At 47.8% G+C, this 15,986-nt stretch overlaps 1 protein-coding gene across 1 annotated transcript; it reads left to right on the top strand.

Moving 5' to 3' along the window:
* Window positions 1–9,117: 9,117 nt before the first annotated feature.
* Window positions 9,118–11,529, top strand: HPS6 (HPS6 biogenesis of lysosomal organelles complex 2 subunit 3; the record flags this gene model as incomplete). The annotated part of the gene is made up of 1 exon (XM_084245634.1): window positions 9,118–11,529. The coding sequence occupies one exon, from the start codon at window positions 9,118–9,120 to the stop codon at window positions 11,527–11,529; it is 2,412 nt and encodes an 803-aa protein (XP_084101760.1).
* Between the last annotated feature and the right edge of the window lie 4,457 nt (window positions 11,530–15,986).

Raw genomic sequence — 15,986 nt, 5'->3', positions numbered from 1 at the left:
TGGAAAGACATTCTGTGCTCACAGATCAGAGGGTTGATGTTACCAAAATGGCAATATTACCTAAGCAATAAACAGATTTAATACAATCCCTATTAAGATCTCAATGGCATTATTCACAGAAACAGAACCCAAAAAATCCTAAAATTGACATAAAACCAAAAGACCTCGAATAACCAAAACAATCCTGAGAAAGGCAGCTCTCCTGCATGCCTATAACTATGCAGGTGTTTCTTTTCACAAAGCTTTTCCCTTTGGAGCCTCCCTGGCAGCACAAGGGGTTAAGCACAGCTCTGTGAAGCTATCTGCTGCCTCTGCAGCACAAGTTCGATCCCAGCAGACCTCTCCTGACTCGCCCACTGCTCCCCGCAAACAGTGTATTTCAGTAGATCCACCTGTTCTGCTCCCTACTCTGTCTCTGATGAATCCTCTCACTGCCCCCGCCCCACACCTCTAGCCTGTACCCCAATTCTTGTATGCATAAGATAGCACAGGCAAAAAGATCTTTGACATCAGTTTAGTGATGTCTTTATGGATTCCCAGAGAAACAAAACAGAATATAAATAAATGGAGCTATAAATACAGCAAACTAAAAAGTTTCTGCACAGCAAAATAAATCATTGTTAAAACAAAAAGGCAGCCTACTGAATGGGAGAATATATTTGCAAACCATATATTTACAAATAGTTTATACCCAAAATATATAAACATCTTGTACAACCCACAACAAAAAAGATACAACCTGATTTTAAAAAGGACAGAGATCTAAACAGACTTTTCACCAAAGAAGATATACAAATAGCCAACAGACACATGAAAAGATACTCTATATAGCTTAATCATTAGGGAAATGCAAATCAAAATTACGAGATTTCACCTCACACAGGTTAGAATGGTTATTATCAAAATGTCAAGAAATAACATCCGGACCTGAGAAAAAAACAGAACAAAAGACTAATATCCACTACAGGATTTAATTGATATTATTTTAATTGAGCCCAGTCAGTGCTCTGAGATTATTTACCCCCTAAATTTGATAATGAGGGGAAAGATACTGTAAAGCACGAAAGACAGAGGAAACAGAGCAAGTCAAGTATGTCTGCACAGAGCTCAGCTTAGGAGAGGCTAAGCTTTCCCACTGCAAAGCTATGATTACTTGTCTCAGAATCTCCTGGGATGTCTCCTGAAAATTTAACTGTTTAAGCCCCCTACCCCCACAGAAACAGATTTTTTAAGATAAGGTCTAGGGGGTCTACATTTTTAATAGTCATCCAGTCAAGTTCTCAATGGGGGCAATTTTGCCTCACACAGGACATTTATCACTGTCCCACTAGACATTTTTGGTTGTCACAACTAGGAAACGAGGATATTACTGGCATCTACTGGGTAGAGTCCAGGGATGCTACTAAATATCCTACAATTCACAGGAGAATCTCCACAACAAATAATTATCTGGCCCAATATGTCACTTATGCCAAGGCTGAGAAACCCTACACTCAAGTAATTCTGATACTCACTGAAGTTTGAAAAGTACTCATCCAAGCCTTAAACATGTCTTTCAAAGGAAATGAGCATCTGGACAGATGATGATTTGATAGGATAAATAAAACTTCTGCAGTCTCTAGAAAAGACACTAGCATAACCCTCAACTACCCCCACATTAAAACTGTCCACATTAAAACTCACCACTGGGGCCTCTCTGGTGGCACAAGGGATTAAGCACAGCACTGTGAAGCTATCCGTAGTCTCTGCAGCACAAGTTCGATCCCTGGCCCGCCAGGGAGTTATCCACATCGCACAGCAGACTGCTCCTGTCTCCCAAACTGCTCCCCCCAGCAGTGTATTTCAGTTAGTCTGCCTGTTCTGTCCCCTACTCTGTGAATCCTCTCACCCCTACCACCGCACCACTGGCCTATACCCCAGTTCTTGTATGCATAAATAAATTTCTTAAAAATAAATAAATCTTTAAAAAAAAAAAAAAACATTGTTTCTCCTTCCCTTAGGATCTTAACCACAGTTAGTCCATCTACAAAAGATCACTACAAAGTAAATGGATTATAGTAATCTTTCCTAGTGAAGGAAATGAAAATTCTTATCTGTCCAGGAGTTGTGGCTGAGTCAAACATCACCATTGTCTGGTCACAAGCCACTCATCTAAAACTCAAGAGGAGGCAATACATTTAAAAAGCCAGAAACAGCATCAAAACCTGATTGTCCTAAAAATTCTGTAATTCCTCTAGATGCAAGGGTTGTTGTTGTTTTTAACCTTTAATCAGAAGTTATCAGTTGCCTAAATTCTTCTGGAAAATATAGTACACTCCCTGAAGGTAAATACTAGACTCATAAGCATTTAAGAGAATGCAGGCTATTTCAACTTCCACACTCTAACCATTCTTTTTTCACAGTATCTCCTAATATGTCTCTTCCTTTCTGAAGGCCCAAAGGGTTTAGCTCACTGCTCCATATGGTTCCTTGCCACAGCTTCTCTCAATAGTATGGGGCACAGGTTCCCCCAAGCCCACCCCACAGGCTAACTCTAATATAAGCCTCTAGCTCCTTTTCATTTTAGTGGACTTTTACTGCTAGACATGCCAAGTCCTTTATATCTCCAAAGTGAAAATAGAGTGGAACCTAAATTCTTGAAACCACTCTCTAAATTCCTTTCATGGAGAACTCCAGGACAGGCCACCCTCCTCTTGTTCTATCACTTTTATTTTTGTAGTTCCTGGGGATGGACTCATCACTCATTCCTCTAAACCATTCATAGCACAGCCTCAGTTTCCCACTCACAATGCTATATAATAATAAATCATAATACTGAGTACATACTATATATTTCGTATTGTTCTAAGTGCTTTAAATATGCTCTATTTAATCATTACAATAATCCCAGATGAAGTAGGTACTATTATCCTAATTTTACTTTGCCAAAGTAACACAGCTGCTAAGTCAAGTCACTAAATCTTTCTCACTGATAGCCCTTCTCCCTATCAGACTGTCTGGTTAATGAAAAAAAGAAATGAGTTGGTAACATTAAAATTCCAGCTTCAGTTAACATCCTATGAGAAATCCAAACTAATAGCCATAATGTCAACATTCCCAATTTATCCAAGAGAAGTCAGTCAACTCAGGACATCATCTGACAAACACTATCCCTAGTTTCTAGGTGCTAGGACAGACCCATCTGGTTCAGTAAGCACATGAATCACTACAAGGCAGCATCCATCTCTTGTGTGCTCTGGACAGTACTCACCCAGGGTGGGTGTTTAGTCTCTATTTGAAAGTGGAAGTACTTGAGGGACTTTCCAACACTAAGCAGTGAGCAGCAAAACCAGGTATTTTCCAGTCTTAGCTTTAGGTATCGAAGTAGTCTGTACCTACTAGAGGTGAACTAACTTCAAAGAAGATATTCTAAGTCTGCCTACTTTCACAAAATAATAATACAGATGAAGAGGTTTAAATAATGACGACTAGCTCGGATTCCTTTCAAATTATTTTACACAAGAAGAAAATGCACTTGTACCTCCAGAAGAGACCAACTCCAAAGTGAAAGGATTTCAGGAAACTCTGATTGAAAAATCACTTTTTTTCTGACATCTCCCAGAATGAGAAGTCATTGTAAGATCCTCTTCTCAATGAGCAGGAGACGCTTGTAAATTAATACTGTCTCCTGCTCAAGCTCAGAACTTGTGCAAGCTGCACAAGTCACTCACATCTTCTCCATGTCCTTCCTGTGGAACCAGACAACTCTCATGAATACCAACTAAGTATAAAATGAAAATTAAGACAGGCTCCCACAATCTTTTTTTTTAAAGATTTATTTATTTATGCATACAAGAGCGGGGGTTTAGGCCAGAGGTGCGGGTGGTGAGAGGATTCACCAGAGACAGAGTGGGGAACAGATTGACAGAGAGGCAGATTGACCGAAGTACACTGCTGAGGGGAGCAGCGGGTGAGTCAGGAGAGGTCTACTGCGCCATGTGGGCAACTGCTCCCTGGCTGGCCGGGGAATCGAAGTTGTGTTGGAGAGGCTTCAGACAGCTTCATAGGTTGTGTCTTAACCCCTTGCACCACCACGGAGGCCCCTCCCATAATCTTCTTAAAGAAAGCCCAAAGGGTAACTGCAACATCGCAAAATAAATTGATTTCCTGCTAGTTTAATAACTTATCAAGGCCTTATAATTACATGGGGAAATGTAAGACAAAAAGGACCAACAGGGGCCTCCCTGGTGGCTCACGGGGTTAAGTCTCAGCACTATGAAGCTATCCACAGCCACTGTTCAATACCAGGCCAAAGCGGTGACCCACATGGCTCAGTAGACCTCTCCTGTCTCACCTGCTCTGCCCCTCAGCAGTATATTTCAGTTAATCCACCTGTTCTGCTCCCCACTCTGTCTCTAGTGAATCCTCTCACCCCCTGACCTCTGGCCTATATCCCAGTTCTTGTATGTATAAATAAATATTAAAAAAAAAAAGAGGACCGGGACTCCCCGGTGGCCCAGCGGTTGAGCGCTGGGTTGCGAAGCTGCCCGCAGCCCCTGCAGCACCAGTTCGATCCCCGGCTGCTCCCCGGCCACCAGAGGAGGGTCCCACATGACGCGCAGACCTCTCCTGGAGCCCGCTGCTCCCCTCAGCACTGTACTTCGGTCCTTCTGCCTGCTCTGCTCCCCGCTCTTGTGAATTCTCTCACCCTCCCGCGCTTCTGACCGTACCCCATGCATGTACAAATAAACAAAACAAACAAATAAACAAATAAATAAAAACATGCCTCTATTAAAAAATAAATAAATAAATAATTTAAAAAAAAAAGAGGACCAACATTTTTAAGTATGGTTCCTGCCTTGAGGTGTTCGCTGTCAAATTGAAAGAAGTGTATATTCTGATACTTCCTTAGAAACAAGCAAAATAAACATTCTATTAGGATTTTTTTTTCATATATGCCTTCATTTACTCAGAGCTTTGGTCAGAAGACATGTTAAACTTACCAGGTCTCCTTACTTCCAGGTGCCTACTAACATCTCCACACACACACATCTGGCCTCAGCATACCAGACTATCTCCCTCTATACCTCCTTCCATAACAACTCCAATCCCTCAAAAAATCTGCTCTACTTTTTCTAACACATAGCCTACTCCACAAAAAGCCCACTCACCCAATTTCTTAAATTAGAAATCTCAGCCCATTCTCTATCCCCAGCCACTAGTCCTGTTGCATATATCTCAGAAATCTTTCTAAAATCCATTCTCTTCCTCTTCATTCCCAAACCCATACTTTATTCAGACTCTCAATCAACTGCATCAACTCTGTCTCATTGTCTCATTTTTCATTTCTTTACTCTACAGTTATGGACTAACATGGTGATTTTCAATCTCTTCTCCCTTTTCCTGATTTTAAGTCTTTCTTTTTTCCTTCTTTAGGCATATGTCGTAACATTAGCAGAAAGATTTAATTTGAACAACTCTGAATCTTAAAAGAGAAAATGGGGCCTCCCTGGTGGCGCAGGAGTTAAAGTCACCACTATCAAGCTATCGCCAGCCATTGCAGCACAAGTTTGATCCCTGGCAAGGGAGTTGACCCAAATGGCACAGCTGACCTCTCTTGTCTCGTCCGCTGCTCCCCTCAGCAGTGTATTTCAGTCAGTCTACCTGTTCTGTTCCCCTCTGTCTCTGGTGAATCCTCTCACACCACCCCCCCCACCCCATCCACAGCACCTCTGGCCTATGCCCCAGTTCTTGTATGCATAAATAAATCTTAAAGAGAGAGAAAACGAAGCATGTGAATAAACACTGAGGTGTTCACCTAAAAAAAAAATCTGCACTCTGTCACGACCTAACATAAAAAGCTCCAATGGCTCCCTACTCTCTTTCTAGTCTTACCTCCTGGCAATTTCCCCACTGCATATCCTGTTTTGGACAAACTTGACACTTAAAATCATGTTCTTTTCTTTCTCACACTTTCACAATGCCTTTGTGCATGCTGTTCTCTCCAAATGCCCTTCCTTACTTGGGCAAGCTCCTACTCATTCTTCAAACTCAACTTAAGTATCTCCTCCTGTGAAGATTTCCCTGATTTTCCCATCACACTGTACACATTCCTTTTATAGATTCTGTTACACACAATACTACTATTTTCACAGGACTATGTCTCTCCAGTGTCCTTGAGGAAAGACACTCATTTCTAACCCCACTGCCAGTTACATAGTTATGTGCTCAATAAATGTATGTTGAATAAATGTTACCCTCATATATCCTAGATCAATTTATTTGGCTATTTTCTCCAAATTTTATGGATTTCTGAATGACTCTATATGAAATTCCAACTTTCATGTCAAATCTGTTGAGTTTTCAAGGAGTTTTATTATTATTATATAAATGCTGAACAAATGAACGAAATATTAATGCCTACACATCCAATGAAAGTCTAAAAGGTTCTCCTATTTGCGAGTGGGATTTTTTTTTTACAATCCTAATAATAGGGGCCTACCTTTCCCTAGGCTGATTAATCATGATATGCAGAAAGTCTTCACTTAGGAAGTACTGTGCACACAAAAATCAATGAAAGGCACACCCAAAATAATTCCAATGAACTTCTGCTAAGTTAAGGGCAGGGACACAACTATATTTACCTCCGTTTACAAAGCCACAGAGAGCTCAGAATAACAAACAAAGAAGCTCAAAACTTTTTCTGGAGAAGAAGAATTGGGAAGGATCTGATACTCAAGAAACATTTATATGGGCCCGGCCCAAGTTTCTACTTTTCAATACCTCAGGGACAGTCCTGCTCAGCTTCTGACAACACACCTTCCCCATGGAACCAGTTTTTACTCTTTTTTCCTTCCCGACACCCGTATGCTAACTACGTCGTTCCCCAGGCTACCACCTAGTAACCCCGAGAAAATACGGCAGTTTCATTCATTCCGCGTGAAGGGGACTCAGAAGCCCATGCATTAGAGACTGAAAAGAGGGACAGGGTGGGGACCCTTCCGGAACACCTGCTGACTGTGGACGACCGGCCTCGCCCCAGCCCTGCTCTGAGGTCTGGCCCACGCCCCAAACCCCGGCTAGGAGGGACAAAAGGGCACCCAGGGGCGCCAACAACCTAGGAGGAGCAGGTCTCGAGCCCGCGGGAGGAGCCGGGTCAGGTCCCAGCAGGAGTCAAAGGTCAGCACTTCGGTGGCCAGGAGGGCCCCACAGGGACCGGGAGCGGAAGGGGCACAACCGCACCAGCAACTGAAAGCGCTCCCCACTTCTAGCCCCGCTCCGCCGCCCCAGGCCCAGCCTCCTGGAGGCACGCAGCCTCTGCCCTCTTCAGCATTCCCCCCCCTCCCTCTCCCCACCCCACCCCACCCCACCCCACTCCGTCACCCCCATCAACCCCGTCGTCCCCCAGGAGCGCACAGGCCCCGCCCCCAGGAGCCGCCTCAGGGCCGAGGCCTAGTCTGGCAGGGCCTGCTGAGGTTGGCCGGCTTCGGGCACCCGCCCGGGCCGGCACCGCTTACCGAGCCCCGGGTTCCTCCTCCACTACCCGCGCCGCTCCGGGGCCCGCTCGCTCCCGACGCCACCGACGCCGCACAGCCCCGGGCTCGCGGACGCCCTCCCGACCCCGCCGGCCCGCCGTGCCCCGCCGGGTCCTAAAGCCCGCCTGGTCGTAGTTCGCCCACGGCCGCTTCCTGAGGCTGACTTAGACCACGATTCCCAGAAAGCAGCGCAAAGACTACAAATCCCGAAATGCACCGCGAGAGAGAGAAATTAGCGACAGAAACCTATTGCGGGCCTACTGGATGCAAGCGGCAGTAGCGGTTTCTTAAACCATAGCACAGTCTTTGAGCTCAACAATTCTACTTCTAGGAATAAATGTATCCTCTAGAAACACTGGAAAAGTTTGGGAAAACATATGTTCCACGCTCTTTGCAAACTTTGTAAGTGATAGATTGGAAATAAATCCATTAATTTAAATATGTATTATATGCAAAGCACCGTGTAAAGCTATGTTAACTTCTCGTAAGTAACCTCTCTGAGTCTCGGTTTTCTCACATGCAAAATGGAAGATTAAAAATTATATGCTGAGCAGGGTGTGTGTGTGTGTGTGTGTAAGTAAAGTTCTTGTTCACAGAGGGGGGTGTCTAATCTAGAATTAGTAAGAAGTGAAAGTTTTAATCCAGATTTATCAAGAAGGAGGACTTAACCCAGATGTTACAATTATTTCTTGGAAGATTTTTTTCCTTGTCTGCTGACACAGTAGCTTAAAACATGATTGGTGGCAAAAAATTGACCCCTAATAGAATAAAAATGAGTGAGAATGCACAAGAGGAAGGCATCTAGAAGTGAACCCTAATAGTTCCTGAACACCAATTAAAAGCCTCCCGTCCAGCCGAAAGAACACTTTTCCCATACCTGATTTCTTTTTAACAAACCTTTGTTGAGCCTGTAGTTGAAATCCCACCTCTACTGTACCCACTTAATTAATGGGTGTATGATCTCAGCCAATTTACTTCGTCTCTCGGTGCTTCATTTTCCTTATCTGTAAAAAGGGCTGGGGTAGGTGACTCACATTAAGTACAATGGAAGTATTGGCTATTATTGTTTTCCCCTGGATTATCATCACCACAAAATGGAGGTTTTCTATTTTGCTCAGGGTCTATTCAGAGATTAGCACTTAGTAGGTGTTCAATAAATATTTCATGAACCAACGAATGAACAAGCAGGGGTGAGAGAGTGAGGTGTGTCTCTGACAGGCACGCTCAGTCCAGGGCTCGGGGGCACTGGAACCCCATTTCCAGAGACCATCCTCCGGGCCCCTCCACCGCTTCCGGAGTCCTGGGCAGCGAGTCCACCACGCCGAAAGCCTGGGGCGGGCCGGGGGCTCCTCCCCCGCGAGGCTCGCGGCAGCTCCTCCCCTGGAGGGCGGTGTCGCGGCAGCGAGGCGTGCGCGCCCGGCAAGCCGGAGCTCCGGGACGGGGCGGAGCGGACTCTCCGACCCGGCCTCCGCCCACCTCATCGGCAGGGGACGGAAGTCTCAGTCCAGCTCTCAACCAGCCGCGGGGACCGGGACGGGACGGAGAGCGGAGCGGAGCCCCACGGGGCGGCCGGCCCTGGGCGAGCTCCCGCGCCGGCGACACCATGAAGCGCGTGGGGACTCTGCGCCTGCTCTCGGACCTGAGCAACTTCAGCGGCGCGGCCCGGCTCCGGGAGTTGCTGGCTGGGGACCCAGCCATCCGAGTCCGCTGCAGCCCGGACGGCCGCCACCTGCTGCTGCTGCGACCCCCGGGAGCGCCGGCCCCGCAGCTGCTGGTCGCGGTGCGTGGAGCCGACACGGAGCTAGAGCGTGCCTGGCCGGCCGGCCACCCCTCGCCGCTGGACGCCTTCTTCCTGCCGTGGCCCGTGCGCCCCGCGCTGGTCCTGGTGTGGGAGAGTGGCCTAGCCGAGGTGTGGGGCACCGGCGTGGGGCCTGGCTGGCGGCTGCTGCAAAGCACCGAGCTGTGTCCGGGCGGCGGAGCCCGCGTGGTGGCGGTGGCCGCGCCCCGAGGCCGGCTGGTGTGGTGTGAGGAGCGGCAGGCTGGTGCTGAGGGCCGGCTGGGGCAGCCCACCCCTGCTTTCAGCTACTGCGTGTGCATCAGGACCCTGGAGCCCTGCCGGGAGGCCGGAGCCAACCTGGGCCTCACACACATTCTGCTGCACCACTGCCCTCCTTTCGAGCTGCTGGCCTCCCGCAAGGACCTCTTTCTGGTGCCCCCTGCCACCACCTGGCCAGGAGTGGCCCACATTCTACTCATCTGGAGCCCAGGCAAGGGCAAGGTGACCGTGGCTGCTCCTTGTCTTGGCCTCTCCCACAGTAAGAGCCTGAATGCCAGACGAGGAGACACTTGGGACTTCCGGACCCTACTTCGAGGCCTTCCTGGGCTGCTGTCCCCCAGGAAGCCATTAACTGTACATACCTGGGCCCCAACTGCACAAGGCCTTCTGTTGCTTGACTTCAGAGGCACTGTGAGACTGGTGCAATCCCATGGTGGTATCCGGCTTGTAGGCACCCTGCAGGAGGCCCCTGTAGGCCTGGCAGGGTCTGCGGCACTGGGAACATTTCTTGGCACTCTGGCCTGTGTGTTGGGCTCCACGTTGGAACTGCTGGACATGGGCAGCGGGCAACTGCTGGAGAGGAAGGTCCTAAATACAGACCGGGTACATTTGCTGGAACCCCCAGTCCCTGGCGTGGAGGCTGAGAAAGAGCTGGAGACCCGAGGATGTCTTCCTTTGCTTTCAGCCTTAGGTCTCTTTGGAGTAGTCTGGGAAGTCCCACAGGGCCTTGAGTTGCCTTCAGCTGAGGACCTGGTGTTTGAGGAGGCCTGCAAGTACTATCAGCGGCGGAGCCTCTGGGGTGCTCAGCTCACCCCAGATGAACTGAGACACAACAGCACATTCCGGGCGCCTCAGGCCTTGGCCTCCATCCTCCAGGGTCATGTGTCCCCATCTACACTATTGACCACGCTGAGAGCTGAGCTTCGGGATTACCGGGGCTTAGAGCAGCTCAAAGCACAGCTAGTGGCTGGGGATGATGAGGAGGCTGGCTGGACTGAGCTGGCAGAGCATGAAGTGGCCCGTCTGCTGAGGACGGAACTGATGGGAGAACAGCTGGCTCAGCTCAATGCCATTTTCCAAGTCCTTCCTACAGCAGCCTGGGGTGCCATCCTCAGGGTCTTGCAGCTCCAGCCAGATGGGAATGGCAGGCTGAGGTCCCAGGCTCCCCCTGATGTATGGAAGAAGGTACTAGGTGGTACAGCAGCTGAAAAAGAACCACCCAATGGGACACTGCCCCTTTTTGAACTGCTGTGCCAATGCCTCTGCCAGCTGGAGCCACAGTGGTTGCCACCCTTTGTGGAACTGGCACAGCAGCAGGGTGGGCCTGGCTGGGGGGCAGGAAGCCCAGGGCTGCCCCTGTATCGCCGAGCCTTGGCAGTACTAGGTGAAGAGGGGACCAGGCCTGAGGCATTGGAGCTGGAGCTACTCTTGGGCAGTGGACGGCCTAAAGCTGTGCTCCAAGCCATTAGGCAGCTGGTGCAAAAGGAGCAGTGGGAGCGGGCTTTAGAGGCCGGCCTGGCTCTCGGCCCTTCTAGCCCCTTCCTTCGAAGTGAGATCTTCAAACTACTGTTGGCTGAATTTGCCCGGCACCGCCGTCTTGATGCTCACCTCCCCCTTCTTTGCCGCCTGTGCCCACCAGACCTAGCTCCAGCTGAACTCCTGCTTCTACTTCGGACACATCTCCCAGATGAATTGGGACCCCCAACCCCATTCCCTGAACCTGGGGCAGAGCCCCCTCTCACTGTGGGCTTGCTGAGAGCCCTGCTGGACCAGACTGCAGCTCAAGGACAGCCCTCTGGCCCAGTTCTAAGCCTATATGAGGACATCCTATGGGACTTAGGCTCTCCACCCCCCACCCCACCTCGGGGTCCTATGACTACCCTTCAGGTATCAGATCACCCAGGCGTGGAGGCCTGGGCACCATCAGGACAGGGCCACTGTGTGACTGACTCAGGCTGAAAATCATTTCTAAGACATAGTGATCAGGAAAGTGTATCTAGGAGTTGGAGAGGCCCAAAATGGGCTGTGTGTGCAATATTCTTCTCTTCTGGAGCAATTTAAAAAATTGTAATACAATAAATTTTAATTTAAAATATTGTAATACAATAAATATATTTGCTTCTAAAGCACTGGGAATTTCCTGAGTGTTAGGAGTATCTTGTTATTCCTAAGAGACCCATAAGATCACACCTGCATTTATGCAAATGAGGTGACTTAGGGTAGGGCCCCTAGATCACCTCTGGGTGGGGCTGGTCACCAGAAATACCGAGTAATGGGAGGGTTGGAATGTTCAGTCTCTTCAGTCTGCTTGCTTCCGAGTTGTATAAGCTTTCTAATAAACCAGCAAAAGTAAGTAAAGTATTTCCCTGTGTTCTGTGAGCTATTCTAGCAAATTATCAAATCTGAGGGCGGAACCATGGGACCTCCCAATTTATACCAGTCAGTCGGAAGTACTAATGACCGGCATTAGAAGTGGGGGCAGTCCTGGGACTGAGCCCCTAACCTGTGGAGTCAGTGCTAACTCCAGGTAGTGTCAGAACTGACTTGTAAGACACCTGGTTAGTTGTCCACAGAAATTTGGTTGTTGGTGTTGGAAAACATTCCAGACATATATACAGGTTGTGGGTGTTTCTTGAATAGCTGAGGTTTTCAGAGTGATGTGAGTTAAAGGATGGTTGAATCTGGATCTGTTGGCTAATGTGGCTACTTTCAAAAATAAAAACAGTTAACACTTAGGATTTTTCAGTGTGCCAAGTACCCTGCTAGACTGTGTTATCCCTCATTTTATGCTTCTAAAAACCCCACTAGGTTGGGCCTCCCTGGTGGTGCAAGGGGTTGGGACGCAACCTATGAAGCTATCACTAGCCACTGTAGCACGAATTTGATCCCCAGCCAGCCAGGGAGCTGCCCACATGACACAGCAGACCTCTCCTGACTTACCCACTGCTCCCCTCAGCAGTGTATTTCGGTCAGTCTGCCTGTTCTGTTCCCCACTCTGTCTCTGGTGAGTCCTCTTAGCCTGCACGCCTCTGGCCTGTGCCCAAGTTCTTGTATACATAAATAAATAAATCTTAAAAAAAAAAATAAAAAGCTCACTAGGAAAGTATTAATATTATCCCCATTTTACAGATGAGGAAGTTGAGATTTAGAAAAATTACTTAACTGAGATCAGCTAGATAGTAGCAGCCCTAAGACTCAAACCACCTCACTGTATAGCCTAATAGCTATTGCACACCTAGGCTGGAATGTACTCTTCATACCTGTCTCAGTGTTAACTTTCTCCAACCTGTTGTGAGGAGGGCGTCTGCAGAGCCTCTCTCTGTTCCTTTCCCCAGGACTCTTCTGTAAATTGAGTTGGGCCCGGGGCCCATGCCTGTCTCCCCAGGATTTCTAGAATAGCCCCTGGTGTAGGAGATTTGCACAGACAGGACAGCTACCTGCAGAGCTCTCTAACTCAGTAACAAGTGTCACTGTAGCTGGGCTGCAGCAGCCACATTCTTGCTGACTCCCTAGGCCAAGAAACAAGAGTGTCTCCAGATTTCTGCTTATCTGGATTTAATCAGCAGGACTACCTCTGAAGAGGCCTTGGCCCTATGCCTACTTCTACCCAAATGACCCCTCAACCTGGGCATTGATGAAACCCTGGATGCTGCTACTCAGCATCATTCTAGGTCCCCAACTACCCCTTGTCCAAAACTTGGGACCAAGATAAGGACTGCTACTCAGCTTTGTCCTCAGCTGGGACCTGCAGCTTTGATCCTTCTTGGCCTCATCCTAGGCTTAAGGTGTTCCCTTAGGCTCCTATGGGAGTATGGACAGGTCCTTAGTTTTTTGGGGGAATGAGAGTAGCCTTCAAGCTTGGCCGGGGCTGGTCCACAATACTAGCTTCATAGTAGGTTCAATTATGATTACAGATGTAGATACTTGTGACCCCCAAAGGAAAAGGCTCTGTACTTTAGGAATTTCTGGCTTTCTTCCTTTTTCCCATAGGCCAGACTCATTGTTTAGTTGATCCAGACCTTGAAATTGATGGAAATAGGTCAGCTGGATCTGAGGGAAGAACCAGGCTACCTAGGGCCTGGTGGGAAGGTGGGAAGCTACTCAGCATAGCCAGGGACATCTTGAGAGTAGAGGGGGTGGGATGAGGGATGGACTTAATTGCTACTCCCCAGGACCCATTGATCCCCAAAGGAGAAGAGAAGGGGTGAGAAACCGTAGGTTGGGTGAGGTTCTAGGTCAGAGATGGGTAGCCAGGGCTAGTGGGGATTGTGGGGTAAGGTCAGGGACTGGAGGATTGATCGCCACTTTGACTATGGCTGTCAGGAAACTCATCCTTTGGAAATATTCCATACTGTGCCATATGCACCATAATTTGGTTCACACTGACCTGGTTTATCAGGAAAAAAGGGAGAGAGTCAGTGTAGAGAGAGAGCAGATCTAGACTTCCAGCCTGGTAGGCAGAACCCAAACTGAAATGCATGGCACCCTTACTGCCTTAGAAAGACCATAAGGAAATACCTGAATTGGGCCTCCCCGGTGGCGCAGCAGGTTGAGCCCAGCGCTGTGAAGCTGTCTGCAGCTTCTGCAGCACAGGTTTGATTCCCAGCCAGCCAGGGATAAACACACATGGTGCAGCAGACCTCTCCTGTCTCGCCCGCTGCTCCACTTAGCAGTGTATTTCAGTTCAGTCTGCCCGTTATGCTCCCTGCTCTGTCTGGTGAATCCTCTCACCCTTCCATGCTTCTGACCTGTACCCAGTTCTTGTATAAAAATAAATAAATCTTTAAAAAAAAAAAAAAAGAAAAGAAATTCCTGAGCGCCTTGCAGGCCCCCACTCAGTCTCTTAGGCACAGGCTCCCCCTGGTGGTTAGTTTTGTCACCACCAACTCCATCCATTAAAACAGGCAAACATGCACAGGCTTTAGCCCATTTCTTGAAGGATTGGGGAATCCTCTGGGAGTGGTAAAGTCAGGGTTCTCTTAAAGAGAAGGACAATGAGGTTAGGATAGAATTCAGGAAGCAAAATCATGAGGTGGGTAAGGAATCCTAGATGGTATCACCTAGAATGGTATCACCCAGAAGAAAACTCTGCCTCAGCTACCAACCTGACCTGGATAATTTGGCCCAACTAGGGTGGTGTCTCCAGGCCAGGGCTAAGAGAAGAAGAGAAAGAGAAAGGGCTGATTGCCCTTTTATTCCTTGGACCAGGTTTCTGAAATTTTCAAGCCTTTCCCAGATTGGTGACTTGGTAACATTGGATCTCTTTCTTCATAATGATTAACTAACTGTAAAACCTTTGAAAGGTAAAATGGCATGCAATTTTGTCTTGAGGAAAATCTTAATCGGGGAGGCAAAGAGGTGTGGGAAAGTTGATGCCCTACTCAGTATCCAGTCTAGAGGTATGAGGAGTCCCACAGATTGCTTGGGTAGACAGACAAAAGGCTGAGGCTCTTGAAACTTGTAGCAACTTGCACTTGCAGGAATTCCAGTTCAATAAGAGAACTCAAAGAGTGGGAAAGAAAAGAACATGACTGAATGGATACGTCCTTGCAAGAAAGGAGAAAACAGGGCCAGGGATTGATAAGAGGACTCTTCTAAGGGCTTAACCCTGATAGCGTCACCACCATGTTAAGACTCCTCCCATCCTTGGGAACAGTTACACTTTGTTCATGATCACATGGGGTCACTTTCAAAAAAGTATTTAACAATGATATCACTTCATTAACATCTGGGAACTTGAGGAAGAAAAAAAAGGCAGTGGGCAAAGAATGAGGGCCATGTGCTTTGCTTGCCTCCCTTGCCTTGTGGAAGCAGAAACTCTCCTTCAAATCCTAACACGAATTGGACACCAACTCTCTATATTGTTCCATAGAGAATAGTGGTCTGGATTTTGGCAACGCCAATCCCTTCCCTGAAACCATTTGTATGTCTGTCTCAGGTGAAAGACATGGCTACGAGGCGGCCCGCAGCCTCTGCAGCGCCGCTTCATTCCCCGGGCACCGGCAAGGGTCCCACAAAAAAAAAAAAGAAAGACTCTTAGGGCCCAGGCTGGAAACAGGGTCTCTCCCATCATAAAGAGTCTGGCGTACCTCTCTAAGTTTTTATGCATTTGAACTGTTAGAAGTGTACCTGGAGGCTCACTGGATTCACAAGACTTAAGCCTGCCTTCACCACCTATTGGCTATGTAACCTTAGGTAACTGTCTTAACCTCTGTGAGTCACAATTTCTTCAGCCATGAACAGGGAAGATAATAACAGTATTAACCTTATAGGATAGTTTTGAGGACTAAAAAAGAAGATTAATGTGGGGGAAAAATTACTTGTAAGTTGTAAATCCTGCGTATAAAACTTTGAGGGCATTGATAGGAACCGTAGAAATCTCTAAGGGCACTTTTGCTAATTCTGTTTTACAAGGG

The sequence above is a fragment of the Talpa europaea genome (assembly GCF_964194135.1).
Source record: "Talpa europaea genome assembly, chromosome: 10".
In the NCBI taxonomy this organism is placed as follows: domain Eukaryota; kingdom Metazoa; phylum Chordata; class Mammalia; order Eulipotyphla; family Talpidae; genus Talpa; species Talpa europaea.
This window is presented reverse-complemented; position numbering and strand designations above follow the sequence as displayed.